At 39.4% G+C, this 25001-nt stretch overlaps 1 protein-coding gene across 3 annotated transcripts in view; it reads right to left on the bottom strand.

The window, feature by feature from the left end:
- The window catches only part of PRIM2 (DNA primase subunit 2), a 320487-nt gene that overhangs the window by 5385 nt on the left and 290101 nt on the right, over positions 1-25001 (bottom strand). For all 3 annotated transcript variants that reach the window (XM_055136087.1, XM_004605876.2, XM_055136086.1), the window contains exon 13: positions 615-683. In XM_055136087.1, coding sequence (XP_054992062.1) covers positions 615-683 — 69 coding nt within the window. The remainder of the gene's footprint in view (positions 1-614; positions 684-25001) is intronic.

The raw sequence follows: 25001 nt of genomic DNA, 5'->3' as shown, positions 1-25001 counted from the left end.
TCGTTAAGGGAAAGAAGAATGCAAACCTGGTGCTGAAGAATGTATCCATTAACTGGTGTGATTCCTATTAGCCTTATGTTTTGTGAAAATTATTTTAAAATAGGAATATTTTCTACAGGTATACAGAAAGTCCTTGAATAATGTCATTTTGTTTTCATGCTGATAAAAAAAGAAATCTGATCTCATGTCAAAATGACATCATTTTCGAGTGTTTTCCTTAGACATGACTTTTTTTAAAAAGTTGTTTTCCAAAAGCCTATGGAGAACATTAGGTAAGAATTACATCTACAGCAGTCTGTGGTCACAGCTCCAGATCTCCCTTTAACGGGTGGAGATGCTCTAGATAAATTATTCAAGAGCCAGGAGAGCTAGGTACCACGTTGCTCTGCGTTCTAAGCTTTACAAGTTACACAGGTTTACAAATAGAACATTACTGTCAATACTGTTGGGTGGATCAAAAGAGCTCATGTGGGGGTCCGGGAGAAGGGTTAGGATGGGTGCATATGAGGGTCGACCTGGTTTTATCCCCATTCCCAATCGCATAGCAGTCTCAGGCCCTGGCACTGAACCAGCTGGCCAGGAGTGCTTCTGAGACAGTTGAAAAATATACTTACGTTATGTATCATCTCAAAGTACTTCTGACAGGCTACCTGGTAATGTGTCCCTTTTACCAAATCCAGAATCTAAAATGATGGGGAAAAAGAGAAAAGAAATTACACATTAAGGTTTCTTCTAAACCACTTTAGTTCACAGTTGTTAGCTTTATATACAATCTTCATTCCAGACAGGAAATGCATTAAATCATGGAGATGTTGTATTTCTGCAGTCTGGATGCTGTGATAATTTTGACATTATACAGAATTTGTTTGGGTCACCATTAAACCACAGATGACAAGAGATAGTGACTGATCTTTCTGACCTACCAACTGTGAATATCAGACTCTTTGCCTTGACAATAAGAAAAATTAGATCCTAGTATTATGACTTTGGCAGTTATTGTTGAACATCATATTGGAACATCTTTTCAAAAATCAAATATATAAATCAAGTTATCCAAGTGGTTGATGCATGAAGCAATCAAGTTGACTATTTAGATTTTTTATTTTCTACATTACCAATTTGTACAGATACAGCATAAAATGCAGCTGTGTGCCCATCAGGAAAATTTAATATAAACCCTTCGGATAAGTATCTGTAGAGAGGGAATGCTTTTAACTTGAATCAGATTTGTCCTTATTTTTGAAATGAAGTTATTTCTAGTAAAGCTCAGCAGAATATGAGAGTGAATAGTTTATTCTGAACACCTATTAAGAACATCATCCTATCTTTTGTAAATACAATTTGCTTTCCAATTCTACTTCATGTAATCTCTTCAGAGCAGTGCAAACCCCCTTTCTTATCAGCAGAGTGCCATGCCAGTTGAAATTTGTAAAGTTTCACCCCCCACCCCACCAAATAAATAAAATGTGTATTTGGCCTGTTTATCAAACAGAGTAAAATGCTGGAATTAAGAGATAGCCTCAAAAAGAAGGGAAATAAAATGCTGAAGAAACATTAATTTTCATTCCTTTTTCAGAAGACTAAATTTCCCATGACAATAAGAAATGTACATTAAGGCTCAAGTGCCTGCCAATCTCATTATTGAGTATAGTCTACATCTTTTAATAGAAATAGAAAATTATTACATTTCCAGATGGGCACTACATAATAATAACAAGTATACTTAAATGAGTATTTTTACTGGTTATTTTATAGATTAATATGTGGCCACATAGATTAATATGCCAAAAATAGTAACAACGATGGTCATCATTCCTCTGATCCTGAAAGAGCCCCCAACACCCCATCGGGCTATACTAGCACAAGACAGGGACGAATGGAGACGTTACTGGTGCCTGCTCAAGCAAACTGATGAACAATGGGATGACAGTGATACAGTGACTATGTGGTCTGAAATTCAGAAATATGTCACCTTTTATTGAGCCCTGTATGAAAGATGTATATAGACGCCAATTAATCACAGCACCCATGACCCTGCCTGCTTTCCTTACTTTTCTTGAGTTATTAGAGTAAAATTTTTAAAATACAGTTATTTGAAGTTGCTGATGTTTTAGTAAACAAATTCATATCTTTTAAAAAATTCTAACATTATTAGCTCACATTTCCCAGTGTTTTTAAATTCAGATATGCAAATTGTACTGATGAATTTGTAATTTATTATTGGCAAACATCAGTGATGCTAATATGTAATAAAGTGTAAATTACAGCTTTGGAGAAAAAAGACTCTAAACATAAAGTCAGGTTTAAATTACGTCACACAGCAAATTTCAGGCCACAAGGGGTAGAGGGTGGACCGGTCCCTCTCATTCCCCTGCACACCATGGGACTCTGGAGGTCACACACACAAACTGCCTCCAGTTGCTACTTAAGTTCTTAAGAGCCATGATCCAGAGACACACAAAAAAATCTCCGAACCAGCAGCTAACTGCAGACATTTCTCCAGGCCCTAACAACCTAGAAATTTGGAGTTCCAGGAGTATGGGACCACTCTTGCTATTCATAACAAGCAATACAAAAGAGAGTATGGGGGAAATTGTCTGCCATAGAGGCAGGGGGAGGGGTGTGATGGGGGGATACTGGGGTTCTTGGTGGTGGAAAATGTGTACTGGTGGAGGGTTGGGTGATAGATCATTGCATGACTGAAACTCAAACAGGAAAGCTTTGTAACTGTACCTCACGATGATTTGGAATTTAAAAAAATAATGTGGAGTTCATGCCCAATTCCATCAGCTTAATCAATAGCTGAATAAATAAAAGTATTCCTAATTTAAAAATTTATGTCACAAGTTATCTGAAGAGAAAATAAACTCATATAGAAATATACAAAAGCTCAAAGAGTTGGCATATAAGTTCTTTTATGAAAAATCAAAACACTAACACCTAGTTCTATATATTATATCTTCACTTGTATCACTTGTCATCCTGTTGATCTTTGATTTGCTCGAGTGGGCACCAGTAACGTCTCCATTTGTCCCTGTCGCATGCTAGTGCAGCCCAATGATATCTGCTCGCTCCAGGAACACAAAGAGCCTCAAACTGTTCATTCAGGGTTTTGACGAAGAAGTCTGACCGTCATGTAGGTGGGTGGCCACGCGGTTTTTTGACATCATGGAATCCAGTTGTTAAAAGCTCTAGAGCAGCGGTCGTCTCTAAATTGCATTACGTGCCCGAACCATCTGATTTTCGACGCAATGGCAAATGAGACAGCATCCCTGATTCTTGACCGTCGATGGAGGTCAGAACTCCGGATTCCTTCTCTCACATGAGTGAAACGTAATACTCCAAGCACAGCTCTTTCGATTTCTCTTTGAAATACCCAAATAGCATTCTCATCCTGTTTTTGTAGGGCCCAGGTCTCTGAGGCGTATGTTAGTGCAGGAAGAACAGTGAAGTCAAAAAGATGTGCCCGGAACCGGAGGTTCTTTGTCCTCTTAACCACTTCTTCAAAGCTCTTGAAGGAGTGTTCCACGCTGCTCTCTTTCTCCTGCGCAGTTCTGGTGCCAAGTCATTCTTCATGTTGAGTTCTCGACCCAGGTACACATAGCTGCTGCATTTGGAGATATTCGTTCCATTGAGAGCAAATGGAATGTCAGGGACTAATTCGTTTTTCATGAATACTGTCTTGGCGAGATTCAGCTGCAGTCTGATCTTACCACACTCGCGGTTGAAGTTGGCTGGCATTTGTGCCACTTGGCTAATGTTTGGTGTTATTAGAATGTCATCAGCAAAGCAGAGGTGGTGCAGTTGCCGACTGTCTATCTTCACTCCCTTTCCTTCCCATTCATCGTTGCATGATGTTCTCGAGGGTAGCACTGAAGTTTCAGTGAAATGGTATCACCCTGCTGAACCCCTTTCTTTACATCAATGATCACTTCCTTGTAGGATGATGAGATCCTGGTGTGAATCCATAATACAGCTCACAGAGGATCCTGAGGTGCTGAGTTTGAATGCTCTGTTTGGCCAGGGCTTTGATGACCGCCTCAGTCTCAACAGAATTGAAGGCCTTCTTTAAGTCGATGAATGTTAGACAAGCAGCATCTTGAACTCTCTCGAAACTTCAATAAGTTTGGTCACCGTGTGGATATGGCCGAAAGTGCTGAATCCTTTTCAGAACCCGGCTTGATCCCATGATGTCCTTTGTCTAGTGTTCTGCCTATTCTATTCAGGATGACTCGAGTGGACAACTTGTAGACAATGGACAACAGGCAGACTGGGCGATAGTTGCCAACCTTGTGGATGTCTCCCTTCTTGTACAACAGAATGGTTCTTCTAGTTTTCCATTGGGACAGAACCTTGCATTCGGACTGGTAGTGTGTGAAGAGTCGAGCCAGTGTATTGACGAGTACTGGCGGCAGATTCTTCAGGTGTCCGGGTCTGACCTTGTCTGGACTGGGTGCTGTATGCATCTTTACTGACAAAATGGCATGTCAAATTTCAAAAGGGAGAATGTTGGGAAAGACATATCCATCTTGCAGAATTTGGTATGTGGGCAGGTGGACATGGCTGTCGAAGAGATCTGAGTAGAAGTCGTGAATAATCCTCTCCATTGCCCTTCTGGAAGATGTGATTCATCCATCAGGACGGCGGAGGGCAGTCATCTTGGTCTTGTAGTTGGCGAATGATAGGCGAGCATTGCAAATACTTTTCCCTGCTTCTGCCACATCAGCAAACATTGCTGCTCTTCTCTCTTTGTGGTCTTCCTTTATTGCTTTTCTGCAGAGCTTTGCAAGCTCAGACATTAGTTTGTGATTGCCTGAGACTCATGCCAAACCACGTTGGTGAATGAGCTCAAGAGTTTCTGAAGACAGGCGTCTGTTTGTGGCTTTCCCACTCTCGGCATTCCTTGCGTAGTCATGGAGGTGCTGAACCAGTCGATCGTATTCCTCACCGATGTTGTCAACGATGGCATCATCCCACGTTGCTGTAATAGTGCCAAAGAACTCCCAGTTGGTGGTTATTCTGGGAGTTCCCTTCTTAAACTTAAACTTTGCAGTCCTTTCTCCCTGCTCTGTGAAGTAGAATTCTGCATGGAGGAGATGGTGGAATTTTGAGACAACAGCGACATTGGTCAGACAAAACTGTCAATTGAATATGATGTGGTCAATTCCGTTGTGGAACTGTCCACCAGGAGACTCCCATGTACAAAGTTTAGATTCGACCTTCTGGAACTGCGAGTTACCATGGATGGTCTTGGTCAACATGATGAACTCAGACAGTCTCTCACCCTGTTCATTCCATTCTAGGCCATGGGTCCCAATGTAGAGTTCTTCGGGCGACCTTCTCAGTCCTATCTTGGCAATAAAATCACCAACAATGATCTTGTAGAAGTTGTGATCTTCTTTTTTTTTTCCAATTTTTATATTTATTTATTTATTTTTAATTCTTTTATTAAGTCACCATGTGGAAAGTTACAAAGCGTTCAGGTTAAAGTCTCAGTTATACAATGCTCAAACACCCATCCCTTCACCAGTGCACATATTCCATGTGGTCTTCTTTATAGAACTGCTCCAGCTCCATGTAGAACTTCTCTATTTCTTCTTCATCATTGGATGTTGGTGCATAAATGAAGACAGAAACTGCCAGTAGTGAGCCACATCTACTCAACATAATCGTCCGATTCGGGTTGTTAGGCATTCGAATGAATCAATGCTCATGGCCAAGTTTGTGTTGACAAGGACACAGACACCATCAATGCCTCTATTTTCTTCACGTGTGCAAAAGTGTACACACATACAGAGTAATATGTATTTGAGAAACAGGCTTTAAAAAAATATGTCCAGGATCGGGGAGATAGTACATTGAGTGAGGCATTACTTTGCATGCAGTATACCTGGGTATGATCCCTGGCACCCCATCTGTCTGACCATCCACCATCCTCCCCACCACCTCTCTATAGAGGCAGGAATAATCTCTGCGCACAGCCAGATGTGACCCAAAAGAAAATAAAAAAGAAGTATGTTAATTTTCCTTAATAACATGTGGTTTGGGGGCATACTAAGCTGTGCACAGAGGACCATCTGCGGTGTCAGGGACTGAACTGGGCTGGGACACGAGCAAGAGAAGAGCCTTACCCCTAGACTATCTCTGTGGTCCCTTTCCTTAATAGCTTTTTTACCTAAATCAAAGATTGTGAGAAAAGCAGATATGTATCTTGACATTTTAGGTCGTCAAAATAATCCTTTTTTGTATTTCTGTATCAAGTACACAATCCCTCCACTGCCACAGCTCCATTTAAAGCTCTTCCTTGGGACTGGGGACGTGGCTCTGAGGCAGGGCACTTCCCACACATGTGTGAAGCCCTGGGTTTACTCCCTGGGACACAGGGTTCTGAGCACTCTCCAATACAAACAAAAATATGAAGCTTTTCCTTTCTTAAAAAAAAAAAAAGCAACTTACTTCTCCTTTTACTTTTTGTTTTAGTTCAATGGGAAGAATTTCTTTCAATATTTTCTTGCAAGTCCACAAATAAATCATTCCAAAACTACTGTTAAGCAACTTTCCCAGTAATACTACAGCATATTTAGGTAAATGAAAGTTTCTTCACACATGCAAAGGTATAAAAGGGGGGGGTCAAGATTATAGGGTAATTTTCACTAGCTAAAAAAGATTACTCAAAAATGATAAATTTAGGCCAAAGGTGAGGTAAAGAAGGAGAAAAACAACAAACGAGGGTCAGGCAATGTTAAGGTGCTTGCCTTCCACACAGCTACACAGTTCAATCTATAGCCACCACATGGTGGAGGCAACTGGGTATTATTACCCTCACTTTAGAGAGGAATAAATACATCTTACAAGAGGAATATTTGTCTCATGAGGGCCCTTGTGCTACAGAACTGAAAACCATACTACACTACAACTAATGATCTTGTTTTCTATAAGAAGTGTATGAAAAACTTGTTTTTTTAGGTAAATTGCAAAAACGTGAAACGTTACTCAAAAATTCCAACAGAGAATAAAAACAGACGCTTTAATTTCACACTGTGATGTATTTTAGAGATTCAGGGGGACAGGGGATGGGTACAGAAAGGTCTTATGGACCAAAGAATGAAGTTTGGCTTTTTCCTGAGTGTTATGGAGAGCTACTACAGTGTTCTCAGCAGAGAAGTGAAATGAACTGACATGTTTCCTTTCCCTTTGATGTACTTGCTTCTACAATGGCTAAAAGTAACAGATCCTTGCTCACCACAGGGTCACTGTATGTGGGTTACTAGATCCACATTAAAGCAGGCACTCTACTGCTGCATCATGCCTAGACTCCCCTGACTTCCTTTTTTTTTTTAATTAGTTTTATTTTATTTTAGCTTTTTGGGTCACACCCGGCGATGCTCAGGGGTTACTCCTGTCTCTGCACTCAGAAATTGCTCCTGGCGGTGCTGGGGTACCATATGGGATGCTGGGAATCGAACCCAGGTCAGCCGCATGCAAGGCAAACGCCCTACCCACTGTGCTATCGCTCCAGCCCTCCATTTTTAACATACTGTTGTGCCTGCCTTGTTGAGAACAGGTATGAGCGGCAGGGACAGCAACTGAGAGCTTATTATAGGAATGGATGCAGGGAATTCATGACAGAGACTTGGCCCACGATGATGACAGTAGTAATGGATGAGTAGTGGTCTACTTCACAGAATTATCTCCCACTTCAGGGCCATGAAATATTTTTGAAAATCAGCTGTTCCACACAGAAAATTCACAAAAGGAACTTATTTCCTAACGTTACAGAGTACTGCATTATGTATTATCCCATCTTTTTCCCAATTTCCTAGTTTTAAAACAGCAAAAAAATTTTTATAAGTAACTATCAAGGAAAAGCAATGATTAAAAATACCATTTACTAGTCACTGTTCCCCGGCGCCGTGTAATCCCATCAATGGCCAAGATCCAGAGACTATAAAACAAAGCTCCCAGAAGCACACCGCTGCATTCACAGCTGTGCAACCTCTTATAGCCTAGTTCTCCTTCTCGGAGCCTGGTAAGCTCTCCATGACATATTTGATATGCCAAATACAGTAACAATGACGGGTCTCATTCCCCTTGCTCCGAAAGAGCCTCCAATACAGCACCGCTGGGAAGAACAAGTCAAGAGAGGCTGCTAACATCTCAGGGCTAGGAAGAATGGAGACATTACTGGCGCCCGCTTGAGCAAATCGATAACGGGATGACAGTGATACAGTAATACTAGTCACTGGACAATACGACAGAGAGGTATTTCCAATGCAGTAACACCTGAAGCCTCTCAGTATCTACACTGAGACGAACACTGTCCCCACTGACTCCAGAATGTCCTGCACTGTGCTGGGGATGGTGCTCAGCAGGGGAAGTCTAGAATTAAATACTGTGCTACCCGGGATCCAATACCCAGCACTACACACAAAATAAGAAGTGCAAAATAATTTTATTTGTGCAAAAATAAAAAGAAAAATTAATAAAAAATAAAATAAATGAAAGTGCAAAAATAATTTTATATGGTTACAGTCCATATCCCTTTGTATATGGACTGTAACCTTGAGACCATTTCTGCACTCCGTTTTCTTAAAATTTCCTGATATGGACCGCAGTAGCAAATGCTTCATTAAGATATTCTAGAACAGAGTATGTCCAAGATAGCAGGACAGGAAATTCCTTGCTTTGCTCTCCTTCATGAGAGGAACAACTGGGGAGTCAGTGGACACTACCAAAATACTCCAACAGCATGGGACGAGAATAGGATGAGAGTCAACTCTACACAGAGATCAATGCATTATGCAGTAGCCAGGTTCACTGACACGGGCATCCACATGACTGAAGTTGGGTAGAGAGGGATACCACGAAGGTGATGGTCCAGGGCATCTGGGAAACACAGATGCTATAAATAGCCCAATCGAAGTTCTTGGGAAGTTCACATTCTTGGCCCAGGTTAGACCCAAAGCATAGGAGCAAGGACCTAGGACCCTAGAAAGGAGAGTGACAGAGAAAGCACTTTAGATTACATTCCCCACCCCCTGAAATCCTGAAAAATGCCAACAGTCAACTCTTGGACCTGGAAACTCAGATTGTTAGGAGGGTAATGCCACACAATCAAACCAGGCCTAACACAGCATAGCCATGACAGTAGTTGATGGCCCTTAGTGGCTGTCCTCTGAACCCACACTGCAGCAGCCTGGGTGCCTGAGACAAACGTCCACTTGACTGTGACAACTAAAACTGCTGATGGTAATATACATACATACATACATACATACATACATACATACAGTTTCAACACATACTAGCAGGGAAAAAGCAGGCAGTTGAGCACTAAGTTGAGTGGCAAGGTTTAAACCAATTAGAAGATGAAGGAGAAATAGTGGGCAGAGAAATATACCACCAGGCAAGCTGAGACTCCCAGCTAGTATGTCATCACAAGAAAAGAATACTCAAGAAACCAATCTTAAAGTACCCATAATGAGAAAACTCAGAGACACAAGGAAATTCAGAAAAGCAATTCAATGAGCCCAAGAATAAAATTAATGAAGAGACGAGAGAGACGATCTAAACAAGAAACCTAACAGATTCAGGATAAATAAGGAACTCAATAAATGAGACCAAGGATGCATTTTAAAAGCTACAGACATAGACCTGATGAGGAATGAATCAATGAGTTCAAGAATCTAGAAATGATTCAGGTGGAAGAATAGAGAAATAACAATTTTTTTTTTTAAAAAAAGAAAGTCTATGTGAGTTATCCACTACATTAGGATAAGGCATATAAAGGTGTTAGAAGCCTGTGGAAAATAAAGGGAGAAGGGAAGAGAGTTTTATTTAGGGGTATAATAGTTGAGAACTTCCCAAACCTAGGGGAAAAACCTCATTTTTCAAGTCTATGAAACTCACAGAACACCTAATATATTAATGCATAGACTCATGATAGAATACAAATTAATGACACTAACAAGAGATCAAAACACAGAACATTAAAGGTGCCTGGATAAAAGTTATAAAGGTATAGGAAGGCACTGTCATGTTTAGACTTTTCAATACTCCAGGAGAAACAAAGCAATGATATCATTCAAAATATTTTAAAAACTGCCAGTAAGGAATACTTTATGTAATAAACTCTTTTAGATTTTAAGAAAAAATGAATACTGTATCAGACAGCCAAAAGCTGCAGGAATTCACACTCCCCTAGACCTCACATACAAAGAAATGTCCAAAGAGTCTGATAAAAATTCACCCCAGGGGCTGGAGCGATAGCACAGTGGGTAGGGCGTTTGCCTTGCACACGCTGACCCGGGTTCCATTCCCAGCATCCCATATGGTCCCCTGAGTAATGCCCCAGGGTAATTCCTGAGTGCAGAGCCAGGAGTAATCCCTGAGTACCATCAGGTGTGACCAAAAAGAAAAAAAAATTCACCCCAAAAGCCCAACAACAACAACAACAACAACAAAAACCTGAATAAGAAGTGAGCAGAGAGATGAAATCAGAAAACAAAAGATAACATGGCAACAGTAATCATATACCAATAATCACCACAAATTTAAATGAATTCACTGAGCTAAAAACACAGGGGTTAAAAACAAACTAATACAAATATCAGAGAATGTTTAGGAGCCAGAGCAACAGTGGAGCAAGTAGGACATTAGCCTTGCAGATGAATGACCCGGAACACGGGATGGTACCTCAAGCCCCACCAGGCCTCATCCTAAATACAAAGACAGGAGTGAGCCCGAAGCATAGCTTAGTGTGGCCCCAAAATGTGTGTGTGTGTGTGTGTGTGTGTGAGAGAGAGAGAGAGAGAGAGAGAGAGAGAGAGAGAGAGAGAGAGAGAGAGAGAGAGAGAAAGAGAGAGAGAGAGAGACAGAGAGAGAGACAGAGAGACAGAGAGAGAATGTTTATAAAGACCATCACAGATTTGAAGCGCGAAGGGGTGAGAAATGGTGATCAACCCCAGTGGGAAAAAAAATTAAAGCAGGAACTGTAATACTTTTATCAAGTTAAACAGACCCACACAGAAAAAGGTAATGAGAGACAGAAAAGGATGAATGATTAAAGAATCAATACAGCAAGAAGATACCAACATTTGTTAGTATAAATAGACTCAATGTAGCAGCATCAAAACATAGTGAAATTTAACACCTCATAGCAAGGGACAGATCAGAGATAAAGCACCAAAGAAACAATGGTCTTCAGAGAAAAATAAGGTAGACTTACAAAACAATTACTGAGCACCCCATCCCTAATCAACAGAATATACATGCCTTTCAGTGCTCAAAGAACATTCTCAAAGAGAAAAGTCTTTAATTAGGGGAAGGGAAAGGAAAGCAGGGAAGCACCAAGATTAAGAGAGGGGTCTCCTAAAGGAGGGTTCCAGAGGAAAGCAGAAGTCTTTCCCCTTTCATACCTTTTTAACAAAGATGAGTGGGTGAGCATTTCTTTATAATATTCTAAGAATATTAGCCTTGCCCAGTGAAACAGGGAAGCATGCTGAGATGGTTGTCTTCTGGTTGTCTAGCTGGTGCTAGCAGGGCCTAGGTCATCCGGATAATTAGACACCACCTAGGCTGCCCTCCTTACCAGGTGACTCAGTTTTTTAAGGTCCATATCCCTAATCTCCACCCTACCTATCCCACTTGTCCTGATTATCCCTGCCCCCCTCTTCAGCAGGGGGCTCCAACTGCAGCAGGGGAACAGGGGTGAAGATATCATCTGGCCACTTCCTGCTGAAAGTAGTCATGGTTTCAGGCTGCAGATGGAACCCCTTAAGAAAGGATCTGTCCCAGGGCCCTCTGGAACCCAGGGGGAATGTACAATCTAAACAACATCTGCATCAGTAAATTAAGGGATTCTGATGGAGAGACAAGTTTTATGAAGGTGTTTAAGAAGCTTGGATCAAATATTTTAATGTGTGTAAGAAACCAAAGACCCCAAATCTTATTGAATGGTAGCCCCCCATCCTTGAAGTAGTTTCTTCACTAATCGCCCCCTTGTCATGTTGCTTAGAGGAAGGGATATGGGCATGGATGTCTCTTTAGAGGGGGGAGAGAGGAGAGAGAGGAGGGGGGAGAGAGAGAGAGGGAGCTAGAGGGAGAGAGAGAGGGGGAGGGGACAGCAAGAGATTGAGGCTATTAGGGGTTATTCTCTCTTGTTTTTTAGAGAACTCCTTTGCAGTAAGGCAATTATAGATCAGCAGGACCATAATTAGAAAGATTTTTTTTGCCCCAAATCTAGAGACAAACCCATTGCTTGCTTTAAAAGTGTGTGGCTGATTTTACTCTGAATTTTAACTGACATTTTTATTATCCCTCCATGGGACTAGAATTTGGTTTCTACACAGAGGTATGCCCTGAAATGAAGCAAGGTTTCCTCTTCACCTTTGCAACGAACAGTTTGTCCTTAGTAAAAGTGGCAGTTATTTTGCATAAACGCAGTAAGAACAGGAATTTTTAGGTAACTTTAAAGTAACATAAGTTGGATAAATTAGAGCAAGGTGGTTTTTCCCTGGAAGTATTTAGTCAAACTGTCCAACCAGAGGCCTCAGGACAATCTGTTTTACTTCACCTAACCCCAGAGGGTCCTTTCTAGGTCTTGGAAGAGAAAAAAAAGCACCGCTTTCTTCTAGTTAGAGAAGGTCTCTTTAAGACATTGCCCTTGCACCAATGTGAAAATGGAAGTGATATAAAGAATCTTTTTCTGTTTATAGAGGCATAAAACTAGAAATAAACCTAAGGAAAACTGAAATGTGGAGAATAAACAGCAAGCTATCATACAACTAGTAGGTCAATGAGAAAGTCACAAGGTGAAATAAATGCCTGGAGATGAACAGAAATGAAGAAATGATTTATTAAAACTTATGAGGCTATAGGAAAGATATGTCTAATAGCATTAAAAGCCTATGTCAGGAAACAAGAAAAGTTGCTTTAAGCGGGGGAACGGGGTTGGGGGGGATCTAAGCTTGGGAATGGAGAGATAGTACAGAGATTAAGACACTTAGTATCCTGTTCATAGAGTTCAAATTTCTATCATCACATATAGACCTCTGAGCACCAGCAGGAGTCATTCCCAAAATGGGCATGACCACTAAATTTTTTTTTATTTTTTATTTTTAATTAGTGAATCACCGTGAGGGTACAGTTACAGATTTATACATTTTTGTGCTCATGTTTCCCCCATACAAAGTTCGAGAACCTTTCCCTTCACCAGTGCCCATTCTCCACCACCAGTAAACCCAGCATCCCTCCCACCCTCCCCAGTCCCGTCTCCCCCCACCCCACACTGCCACTATGGCAGGGTATTCCCTTTCATTCTCTCTCTCTGATTAAGTGTTGTGGTTTGCAATAAAGGTGTTGAGTGGCCATTGTGTTTAGTCTCTAGTCTACATTCGGCACGCGTCACCCCTCCCCTGCATGACCTCCGACCACATTTTACCTTGGTGTTTTCTTCTCTGAGTTGCCCAGAATGAGAGACCAGCCTCCAAGCCATGAAGTCAACCTCCTAATACTTATTTCTACTATTCTTGGGTGTTAGACTCCTAGTCTATTATTCTATATTCCACAGATGAGTGCAATCTTTCTATGTCTGTCTCTCTCTTTCTGACTCATTTCACTTAGCATGATACTTTCCATGCTGATCGACTTATATGCAAATGTCATGACCTCATTTTTTCTAACAGCTGCATAGTATTCCATTGTATAGATGTACCAAAGTTTCTTCAACCAGTCATCTGTTCTACGGCACTCGGGTTTTTTCCAGATTCTGGCTATTGTAAACAGTGCTGCAATGAACATATAAGTGCAGATGTCATTTCGACTATACTTTTTTGCTCCTCTGGGATATATTCCCAGCAGTGGTATTGCTGGGTCAAATGGGAGCTCAACCTCTAGTTTTTTGAGAATCGTCCATATTGTTTTCCAAAAGGCTGAACTAGTCGGCATTCCCACCAGCAGTGTAGAAGGGTCCCTTTCTCCCCACATCCTCTCCAACAGTGGTTGCTTTTGTACTTTTGGATGTGTGCTAGTCTCTGTGGTGTGAGGTGGTATCTCATGGTTGTTTTGATCTGCATCTCTCTGATGATTATGACCACTAAATTTTTTAAAACTAAGTTTATAATCAAAGGAACTATAAAAAAAATTTTAAAAATGATGCCAAAAGTCAGCTTTTGGAAATAAGAGTAAAAATAAATGAAAAAAAAAACCCACCAATACCTGGTTCTTCGAAAAGATAAGTGGATAAGCTTTTAGTCTCACAAAGACAAAAAGCCTCAAAGTCAGAAATGCTAAAGGAGTTTGATGTTAGAGAAATGCAAAGGATCCTAAATGAGCATTGGAAGCATATCTACTGCAACAAAGTCATCAATCTAGAAGTTGAAAAATTCTTACAAATCTGGCTACTGGTGCCCGCTCGAGCAAATCTAAGAGCAACAGGATGACAATGACAGTGATAGTGACTGGTATCCCATAACTGAATGAGGGAGAAACGAAAAACCTGAACACTAATAATGAGTAATCCAATCTCCCCAAACACAAAAGTTCATGGCCATATGTCATCGAGTGAATTCTACCAGTTTTTTAAAAATATAATATCTATTCTTCACAAACTCCTTTGAAAGTGAAAAGAAAATGTTCCTGATATGTTATGCCAGCATTACAATGATTTCTACACCAATGATATCACAAAAAAATTAGACCAGTATTTCTAATGAACACAGATGCAAAAATGCTCAATAAAATAAGTACACTACACCAAACTCAATGATATAGTCAAAGAACCAAACATCACAATTACAAACAGTTATTCCTTAGGATGGTTCAATACACACTAATCAACTAACATGAAGGCCTCAAAAGGAAGTACAAAAGTTCTTTATGATAATTTCTAAGGATATAGAATAAGAATTTGACAAGATTTACTCAGCATCCTTTTATGATAAAAACCCATGATAAAATATTAAAGATGGATGGCATCTCAACATAGTAAAGGACACACATCATACTCAATGGGAAAAGAACTGAATGTTGTTCCTTTAAGATCAGGAACAAGGTTAAGGATATACATTCTCACCGATATTATTATTCAATGCATTAGAACTTCTGGTAAGAGAAAAAATAATGGTAAAAAGTATCATTATTTGCAGATGACAAGGTAATACACACATGAAATTCCAAATACTTCAGTAAGAAGCTATTTAAAATGATAAAGTGGCAGGCTACGAAGTCAACATATAAAAATAAGTTGCATTTCTATGTAATGAACTAGTAGAACAAAAAAGCATGGGCAATCCCATTTATACTTGCACCAAAAATAATTAAATACCAGGGCCACAGAAATGACTCAATGGGTTAGATCACTTGCTTTGCATGCAGGAAACCAAGGTTCGATCACTGGCACCAAAAGATCCCCCGAGCACTGTGAGAAGCAATAACTTTTGTTTAAGAAACAAATACAAACAAGAAGAATTAAATACCTAGGAATATATTTAACCAAGTAGGTAACAGATGTGTACATTGAAAATTACAAGATATTGTTGAAAGAAGTAGAAGATACCAGGAAGTGGAAAGAGTCCATGCACAGGGGGATCGAAAGAAATGTTAAAAAGTGATCTTTCCTAGAGCAGGATACAACTCCAATACAATCCCTACCTAAATCCCACTGAAATTCCTCACAGACTAGAATAATTACATTTATTTAAAGTTATGGACTGGAGCGATAGTACAGTGGGTAGTGTGTTTGCCTTGCACGTGGCTGACCCGGGTTCGATTCCTCCGTCCCTCTTGGAGAACCTAGCAAGCTACCCAGAGTATCCCGCCCTCACAGCAGAGCCTGGTAAGCTACCCGTGGCTAATTCAATATGCCAAAAGCAGTAACAACAAGTCTCACAATCGAGCAAATCGATGAACAACAGGACAACAGTGCTACAGTGCATTTAAAAATTATAAAATATTCCTGAAGATCAAAAACACTCCTGGAAATAAAAAATTAAAAAAAAGAAGAACATGATGTTAGAATAAAAGAAAGCACCACACAGTAACAAAACTGAAAACCCAGAAATACTGCGACACACTTATGGACGACAAATTTACAACAACAGTGCAAAGAGCATAAACTTGATCAAGGATTCAAGGATAGTCTCTTCAGTAAAAATGGAAAACTGGAGAGTCACATGTAAAGTGAAAATGCACACTGCTACTCACTCAAAAGTCAATTCAAGCTTGGATATAAGAACTGAAACCAGAAAAGAGACAAAGACAAAGATAATATGCTCAATGACACAGACCTTTGAGAGGTCTTTGTGGATTTGACTCCAAATGCAAGGGAAATAAAAGCAAAAATAAAAACAGTTGTATCAACCTAAAAGGCTTTGGTACAGTAAGAGATTCTATGTATCAAAACAAAAAATAGGATGCCTCCAAATGGGGGAATATATGTGTAATAAGGGGTTACTTTCCACAATATACAATGAATATTTATAAAACGAAGTAACAATAAACTTTATTTTAAAATGGACAGAGGTCCAGAGAGAATGAGTACTGATAAGGCAATTGCATATGGCTGACCCTGTCTCTATCTCTGGCACTGCATATGATCCCCTAAGCACTGCCAGGAATGCTCTGAACAGAGACAGGAGTAATTCCTAAGCACAGTCAAATGTGGCCCCTAAATCAACACATACTTGCATAAAGAATGGATTGAGAATCTGAACAGACACATCTCCAAAGAAGACAGATTGCTAACAGGCTCAGGAAAATAACTTCATCTATTATTAGGGAAATTCAAATAAAAACAATGAAACTACCATCTCCCACCTGGGAAAGTGGCTATTAAAAATACAAGAAGCCTTCATAAGCTGTTGAAAATGTAAACTGGTGTCACCATTATGGAAAACAGTATGCAGATTACTCAAAAAACTAAAAATAAAAAAGTTCATAAAAGCTAATTCTCCCACCTCTATATATTTAATCAAAAAATACAAAAACACTCAAAGCAATATATAACCTCTCATGTAAACTACTGTATTATTTAGAACAGCTAAGCGTTCTATGACTAAAAAAAGAAAATGTGAGATACACAGGGAATGGGATACTATTTGGGTATTGGGTCAGGGTGATAACCCAGTGGAGCTGTCCTGCATGCAGCTGACCTGGGTTGGGTCCCTGGCACCACATAGGGTCCCCTTAGACTTGCCAGAAGTAATCCCTGAGCACCACCGGGTGCAATCTGCAACAAAATGAATATATCTAAAAAGTATTTATGTTCAGTAAAGTAAGTGAGAAAGATAAAACACTTTATAATTTTGCTTGATGGAATATAGAGAAGAAAAATGAATGAACTAGGTAAAACAAAACCAAAGGAGTTGTATGACCACAACTGTGGTTACTAAAAGGGAAGTGGGAAAAGAGATGAGTAGATTGGGCATAAGGGATCAATTGTGCATTTAAGTCTAGAATTGGACTTTTAGTGGTAAACTTAATGTATATAATATATATGTAAATGCATGTATGTATGTATATGCATATATTATGTATAGACAAACATATAAATGTGTAAATATATACTTTTAAATGATGCACATATGAAACTTATATAATGCTATCATGTAATGTTAATGTAAAAGAATAAATGAGTGAAAAAAAAGACTATTAATTTGTAGTCCATAGTCTAAGAATGTGGATAGACATGCTTGGTTTAGGACCAAGATTACCACAAAACCTGACAAAGATAATTCAATTTCAAACCAAAAAATGCTTTTCACTGAACTAGAAATTTTTATATGTTGTTTCCTCAAGAATACTGAATGTGATAATATTTTACAGTGTGCCCATTTTGAATTCACTTATCTAACCTTATTTTTGTGTTCCTCCCAACATGTATACTTTTGAAGCGGTAAGAGCAGTTAAGAGTATTGTTCATAATGTGCTTCTATTTATGTTATGCATACACACATACATGTTTGTGCTAGTGACATGTTGAATATAATGTTGAAAGAAATATTGTATAGAAATTCTCTAGAGGGTTGGCCAGGGATGTGGCTCGGTGATAGAGCACCTAACTTGCATGTGTTAGGCCCTACGGGCCATTCTGGTGCCAAGGGAGAGGAGGAGGAGGAGGAGGAGAAGAAGCAAATTCTGTAGAGCATGTTCTACAAGATGTTCTCAGACATAAGTACTTTCTCAGTTTGTTTTGCCCACACAGGTTCATGTTCCATCCCACAAACTAGTTTGTCTTTAAAGAAATAGCTAATGGAGGCTAGAGTTCAGGGAGCAAAGTGGACAGGAAGGGTCAGAAATAGAACTTGTAGGAAAACACATACTACACAGGGAGAAACTCATGGAGAGGAAGAAATGTAATGAGACAAAAGGAAATAAACAGAGAGGTGGATACAGAACCAAGTAGAAGAAAAATGTAAAAGGGAATTGGGATAAGTATGTTGTGATCTACAGCCTGCTACCTGTACAAGTAATCGACATCAAAGTATTCACAAAACACTGAGCAATGACACAAGCTCTGTTATTTTCTTAATTCCATGAAATTTGAAAGAGCCAGAACACATACTTTCTGCTTCAAAGCAGCATTAATACAAAAAGAACAATTCTCCAAGGAAGAAATGGAATCAAGTGCCAATCGTGATGCCTAGCTAGAAGTTTCCTAATTCTGCTTTAGAAAAAAATATAATCAAGCAACCTAAACAGGCATATTAGATTAAAAAAATAAAGAAAGAAAAAACTTATCTAAAAACACAACTGGTATCTAAAGAAACAATTTTTATACAGCCATAAGAATATGTAAAGTAGCAATTTGACTCTTTGACTTGTGTTGCCACGGTACAAAAATACCAAGCATAACAATATATTTATTGTAGTAAGCTAGTATGTAAGTAATCAAAAAGTTAAGAAAAACTTAATAAAATAGTAATATCAAACAACTATTTTGAAACCATATTTTTATTTTTTTCATTTGCTTCTAACTATACTTTTCAGCAAAGTTTACCAAGAAGAACATTAGATTTGGAAGGGTGTGAGGATAAAGTGCCAAGGATTGAACCCAGGGTATACATGCAAAGTATGTGATGCAGCAAGAGCCACATGCTTCTAGATAATTTTCATGAAATATCACAATTTGTCTTCTTATAACCCCCAATCAAATTTGCTTCTGTTATTAACTTTGGTAAAAGCATTAATCACCCTCCATCTAATAATTCATCTCCAAGGCAATTATTGCTTTGGTTTTGAATCCTAATAAAGTGCAAACTAAAGATACCCTTGTAGTAGATGAACAAAAGGGCAAATGAGGTATTTTTTTTCTGAGTTGAGTGGTAATAGGTCCTAGCTTGCTGATGGCCATAAAGAACTGGTGGGAACTATTTTATTTTTTCATATATATGCACAATGACAAATATATATAATTTGATACTTGGAGCCACACTTCCTTCTCTCTTTCTAATGCTCTCTATGATTCCCTGCCATCTGCAACTTCCTCTCTGCTTTTTGCTTCAGTGCCTGCCAATGAGGTCCAGATGATGATCTGGCAGCAGAATGCAGCCACCTGCCCATTCTTGGCTCCACCGAGTAGAATGCCGTACAGCTAGGTATGCTGCGCTCACCAATTAGACATGGAGTTAATCTGTCTAATTCAAGGTCATAGTCTGTCTTATTTAAAAGTGGTAACAAGCTTGTTTCTTCCTCAAAAACTCAACCTTTCAAAACAGACTACACTGTTATTTTTCTACTTCATCTTTAACCTTCGTTTAAAGGTAAGAGAAAATACAGTAGCACTGCAGAGTCTGGAACACTTGAACATATCCCTTCATTCATGTTTCTCATAAATGCAGCACTGTTTAACCTGCCACTGTCTTAAACTCAGCTGTGACCTTTGTTGACTGGTGGATCATGGACAAGGTTCCCTTTATTAAAGATATACTGTTGTCCATTTTAAATATCAAAAACTGAAAGTTTTTCTGCTCACCAGTCTTCGTCTATAAACAGTTATCTAACAACTGATTCTATTTCCAAATGTCCTTAAAATCCGTTTTCTCCCCACTGTTCAAGTCTTCCTATTTTTTCATTACAAAGTTTCTTGATTTGCCCTTTTCTTACTTCAGAGTTTCTATTATCTTTTCTCCACAGTCTCTTGCAAACTTTTATAAACACTCCGTCATGGTCCAAAAGGCCTTCTTCACCAGGCCCTGGGCTTCCATCTGGTCCCTGCTCCTGCCGTACCTGGGCACGGTGGCTCTGATACTCTGCCAGTCTTTCCCATTGGGAATTCTTAGGAATTTTAGCTTGAAAAATCTGAATGGCAGGTTTTCTCATCTAATGCACTGTTTGATCTCATTTCACTCAGAATTACCCAAGTTTCTCAACAGAATGTTTATCATAGGATTGGATTTCCCAAACTAATTTGTCCCCAGGACCCATTCTCCTTAATATGCAGAGATGAGAGTTTCTCAAAACACACCTCACACCTTACCCACACAGACTTGCTTCTTCCCATCACATTCCATTCCTTAGCTGGGCACAGGCTTGTGTCACCATAGCTATTGTTTCCTTCCTTAGAATACTGGCTCTATAAAAGCAGAGGCCTTGTTTGCTTTGGATATCACTGTACTTGCGCTGTGTTATGTAGCCACTGGAATACAGCCATCACCAAATTGTGTATTGATGGTGATTGAATGACTCCCCATTAGGAAAACTCAGCTTTTAAATAGAATTCAAATATCACTTCCTAAATAAAGTATTTTCTGACATCACACCTCTCCATCCTCACTCTTGAATTGTTATAGAATCAGAGGTAATCATATTCTATTACAATCTAGCATAGTGAACATATTTTAAAGTGTGTATCAAATTTTACACTATGGCATACTCTCTCTGTGTATATACACATATATGTACATATATATGTGTGTGCATATATATATATGCATACATATACATACATATATATACACTCACACAGGCCTTTTGACAGCACTAAAAGTTTCTTAATCTATTTCCAGATTTCAACATAATAAAAACTCAGTGATGTATCAAGTGTTCAGCGAATGTTTATTGGGTAATAATTTATCTTTCTCACCAAAGAAACTTATTTCTGCTTGTATCAATCTTAAAGCACTTTTACTAGAACTTTTCCAATTAGACTATTATTCTCCCCACTTCCATCCTTTCTGGTATAGCACCACAGGGAAAGAAATTACTCTTTAAATTCTTCTACAAAAGCTTCAGAGATTTCTCAAGTTATACCTAAGAATATTTGAGAAAGAAAATTAAAATATTCCATCATATTAACTTGAATCTGAATATAAATGTGCTATTGTGAGCACCCTACTTATAATTTATATTTAAACATAATTTATATATAATCCATATATAAACATAATTTATATATAATCTATCTATGATATATAATCTCTATATAATTCTTGGTGTATGTGACAAGGTCTGAAGCCAGGGTTCCACATATGTAAGGCAAAGGCTTTACCAATGAGCTACACCCCCAAATTCCTGACATATATATTTTCACATGTACAACAAACCTACTACAATCTATGAGCCTCAACCAACAACTCTCAGATGTTCTTTGAGCTGATTAAGTCGGTCATTCATTTGCTCACCCCATTCTGCCCATATGAATTAAGCTCTTATTAAGCTACTCCAGTTACTATGGTTAGGGATTAGTTTATAGGGACTAGAGAAAGATGCCATTTCTGACCCTAGGATGATGCAGAGGAAAGGAAAATCATAAAAAGCATTCAAGTGATGAGCAATTTGATACAGATAAAAACATACAGGGGCCAGAGCGATAGTACAGCATGTAGGGCATTTGCTTTGCTCAAGACCAACCCTAATTCAATCCTATATATTCAATCCCAGGCATCCTATATGGTCCCCCAAGCACCACCAGGAGTAATTCCTGAGTGCAGAGCCAGGAGTAACCCCTGAGCAACATGGGTTTCCATGGGTAACAGGGAGAATCAATATTGTCAAAATGGCAATACTCCCCAAAGCATTATACAGATTCAACATGATCCCTGTAAGGATACCCATGATATTCTTCAAAGAAACGGATCAAGCAATCCTAAAATTCATATGGAACAACAAACGCCCACGGATAGCTAAAACAATTCTTGGGAAAAAGACGATGGGAGGCATCACCCTCCCCAACCTAAAACTTTACTACAAAGCAGTGACAATTAAAACAGCATGTTACTGGAACAAAGGCAGAGTCACAGACCAATGGAATACCCAAGAATAGTAGAAATAGGTACCAGGAGGTTGACTCCATGGCTTGGAAGCTGGCTTCACATTCTGGGGAGAGGGCAACTCAGATAGAGAGGGAACACCAAGTAAAACGTGGTTGGAGGCCACGTGGGGGAAGGGTGATGCGTGCTGAATGTAGACTAGAGAATGAACACAATGGCCACTCAACACCTTCATTGCAAACCACAACACCTAATTAGGGAGAGAGAACAAAAGGGAATACCCTGCCACAGTGGCAGAGTGGGGTGGGGGGAGATGGGATTGGGGGGGTGGGAGGGATGCTGGGTTTATTTGTGGTGGAGAATGGGCACTGGTGAAGGGATGGGCTCTCGAACTTTATATGAGGGAAACATGAGCACAAAAATGTATAAATCTGTAACTGTACCCTCATGGTGATTCACTAATTAAAAAATAAATAAATAAAAAGAGTTTCCATGGGTAAGTGCCCAATTGAAACAAGCTGTAATGGTAACTAAAAGAACGTTAAGGGAGGGGAGAGGTTTGGGCCACACCCAGCAGTGCTCAGTGTTTTTCTGACTCTGCTCTAGGGGGTCATTCCTGGCAGGGCCTGGGGTTCCCATATGTGGTACTGGGGAATCAAACCCAGGTCAGCTGCATGCAAGGCAAACACCCTACTATTAAGAGTTATTAATATAAAGGAAAAGGGAGTGTACACAAACAATAAGATGCACAAAGGAGACATAGAAACTTGATAGCAAGTGTCTGGGGTAGGTAGAAATTAAACGTGTATTGGAAAAATTACTTTGACATCATGTAAAGAACTTTAGGGAGAGAAGAGGGTTATGGGATGATAAATTAGAGAAGACAGGGAGAAGGGAGAGGAATAGACAGGAAAGAATCTGATATTTCCCCCAATTTCTGGCTCAAACATTTAACACGCTCTTCCTTTTTACTGTTAAGTGTACTCTGTGGTACGCTATATATACCCCCCTTCCTCAGGACAAGAACACACAGCTCTTGGGTCAGACAGCGAATGACTAACAGCTTGAGAAGCCTGCTCGGGTAGAGAAAGCCTTCTTACTCAAGTGTACTCTTTTCCTAGGAGCAAAAAGTCCATCCAGGGACAAGTAGACCCAGAGGTATAAAGACCAAGACTCCTTGTTCCACGTTGGACAACCTTGCCAGGTTATCCCAGTTCAGAGCTCCCTGGGGGGATCAGTTGAAGTTCAGCTTCTTCTGTGCAACTTTGTTCTCCTCACTTCCTGAGAGGTACTATTTCTGAGAGCATGCCTCAACAAACATCTGAACACAAATCTCCAACACAGTAGCCAAATCTGTATGACTTGTTATATATCACCTTGTTTGTTTTCTCAGGTGGAGGGAGAGGAGTCATACTATTGGAGTACTTAATATTAATTATTAGCTATCTCTCTATGCATGTGTACATGCAAATACTTTGCGAAAGGATGCTTATAGTGTCCATCTTTTTTTCTCATTTTGAGATGACAGAAAATTTGATGAGAACTTTGGACTTTCACAATTCAAAAATGCACTGTTAAATCTCATAAATCCCAGAATATTCTTACAAATCAGTCAAACACTAAAAATAAATGAGACACTCTGAAAGGTGTACAGCAGCCAAAATTGCTAATCAAATTATATTACCGCTGATGTTTTCATTCACCCTTGCATCCAATTTTCTCTCATTGTCTTTCAACTTACTATATTTGAATAAAGATTTTCAATTATTAAAAATAGCGATCAAAAAAGAAGATTCTCAAGAGGCAATTTAAAGTGCCACTGAATCTAGTAAAATTTCTTAATGCAAATTAAAACATTGAGATTAAAGGATCAAAGTTTAGGATTAAAGTTGTTGAAATGGGGCCAGGACCGAAGACAGAGCAGTGCAGAATGAGAGGTCCTAAGCAAGAGGCAGCACCTCTCTATAGCTGCAAGCCACAAGGACTAATACCTCAAATGACAGGGGAGAAGACTGGTGGGTGTGGCTTCCCAAACCACAGCTGCTAACATGGTTGTGAATTAATCTCCCCCCACCATAACCTATAAGAACCACATATGGAATTTTCACTACGGTAGCCGGGCCACCCCATGCACATTAGGCCAATAATCCATTGGCCCCTACTTCAATTAACATTACACCCAAAACACAAAAGTAATGGTAATCGTGAGAACACAAACAGGAAAGGTCACAATGGTAAAGCAACAGAGAAACCCACCAGGCTTAGTGAGTGAAGACATTAGCCCAGATGACCCAACCAGTACTAATGAGCTGTATAACCTCTCTGATAAAAGAGTTTAAAATGGAGCTGTTGAGGATGCATAAGGAGCTCATCAAAATAGTGGAGCGTAGTATCAATAAAAAACAAGAGAACATGAGAACAGAAATGAGGAAAATAAAAAACAAAATACAAACAGAAATGACAAACCTGGTAGGTGAAATGAAAAACTCACCGGAAGGCCTCAGAAACAGAGTAACAGCTGCTGAGGACGGAATCAGTGATCTCCAAGATGAGGTGCAGAGAACCTCCAGACAACAGCAGAAGATAGAAAAGAGTCTCAAAATAACAAACAGATCACAAGAGAACATCTAGATGAATCCAACATAAAACAACAAAGAAATCTTTGTGGTACCAGAGAGGCAGGAGGAAAACCCTGATGAAGAAGCAACTGTCAAAGCCATCATTGATGAGAATTTTCCAGAGCTAAAGAGTACATGCACTCAGTTCCAGGAGGCCTGAAGGGAACCAGCTAAA

The sequence above is a fragment of the Sorex araneus genome, chromosome 4 (assembly GCF_027595985.1).
Source record: "Sorex araneus isolate mSorAra2 chromosome 4, mSorAra2.pri, whole genome shotgun sequence".
In the NCBI taxonomy this organism is placed as follows: domain Eukaryota; kingdom Metazoa; phylum Chordata; class Mammalia; order Eulipotyphla; family Soricidae; genus Sorex; species Sorex araneus.
The sequence above is the reverse complement of the archived record's forward strand: the minus strand, read 5'-3'. Positions and strand labels throughout refer to the sequence as shown.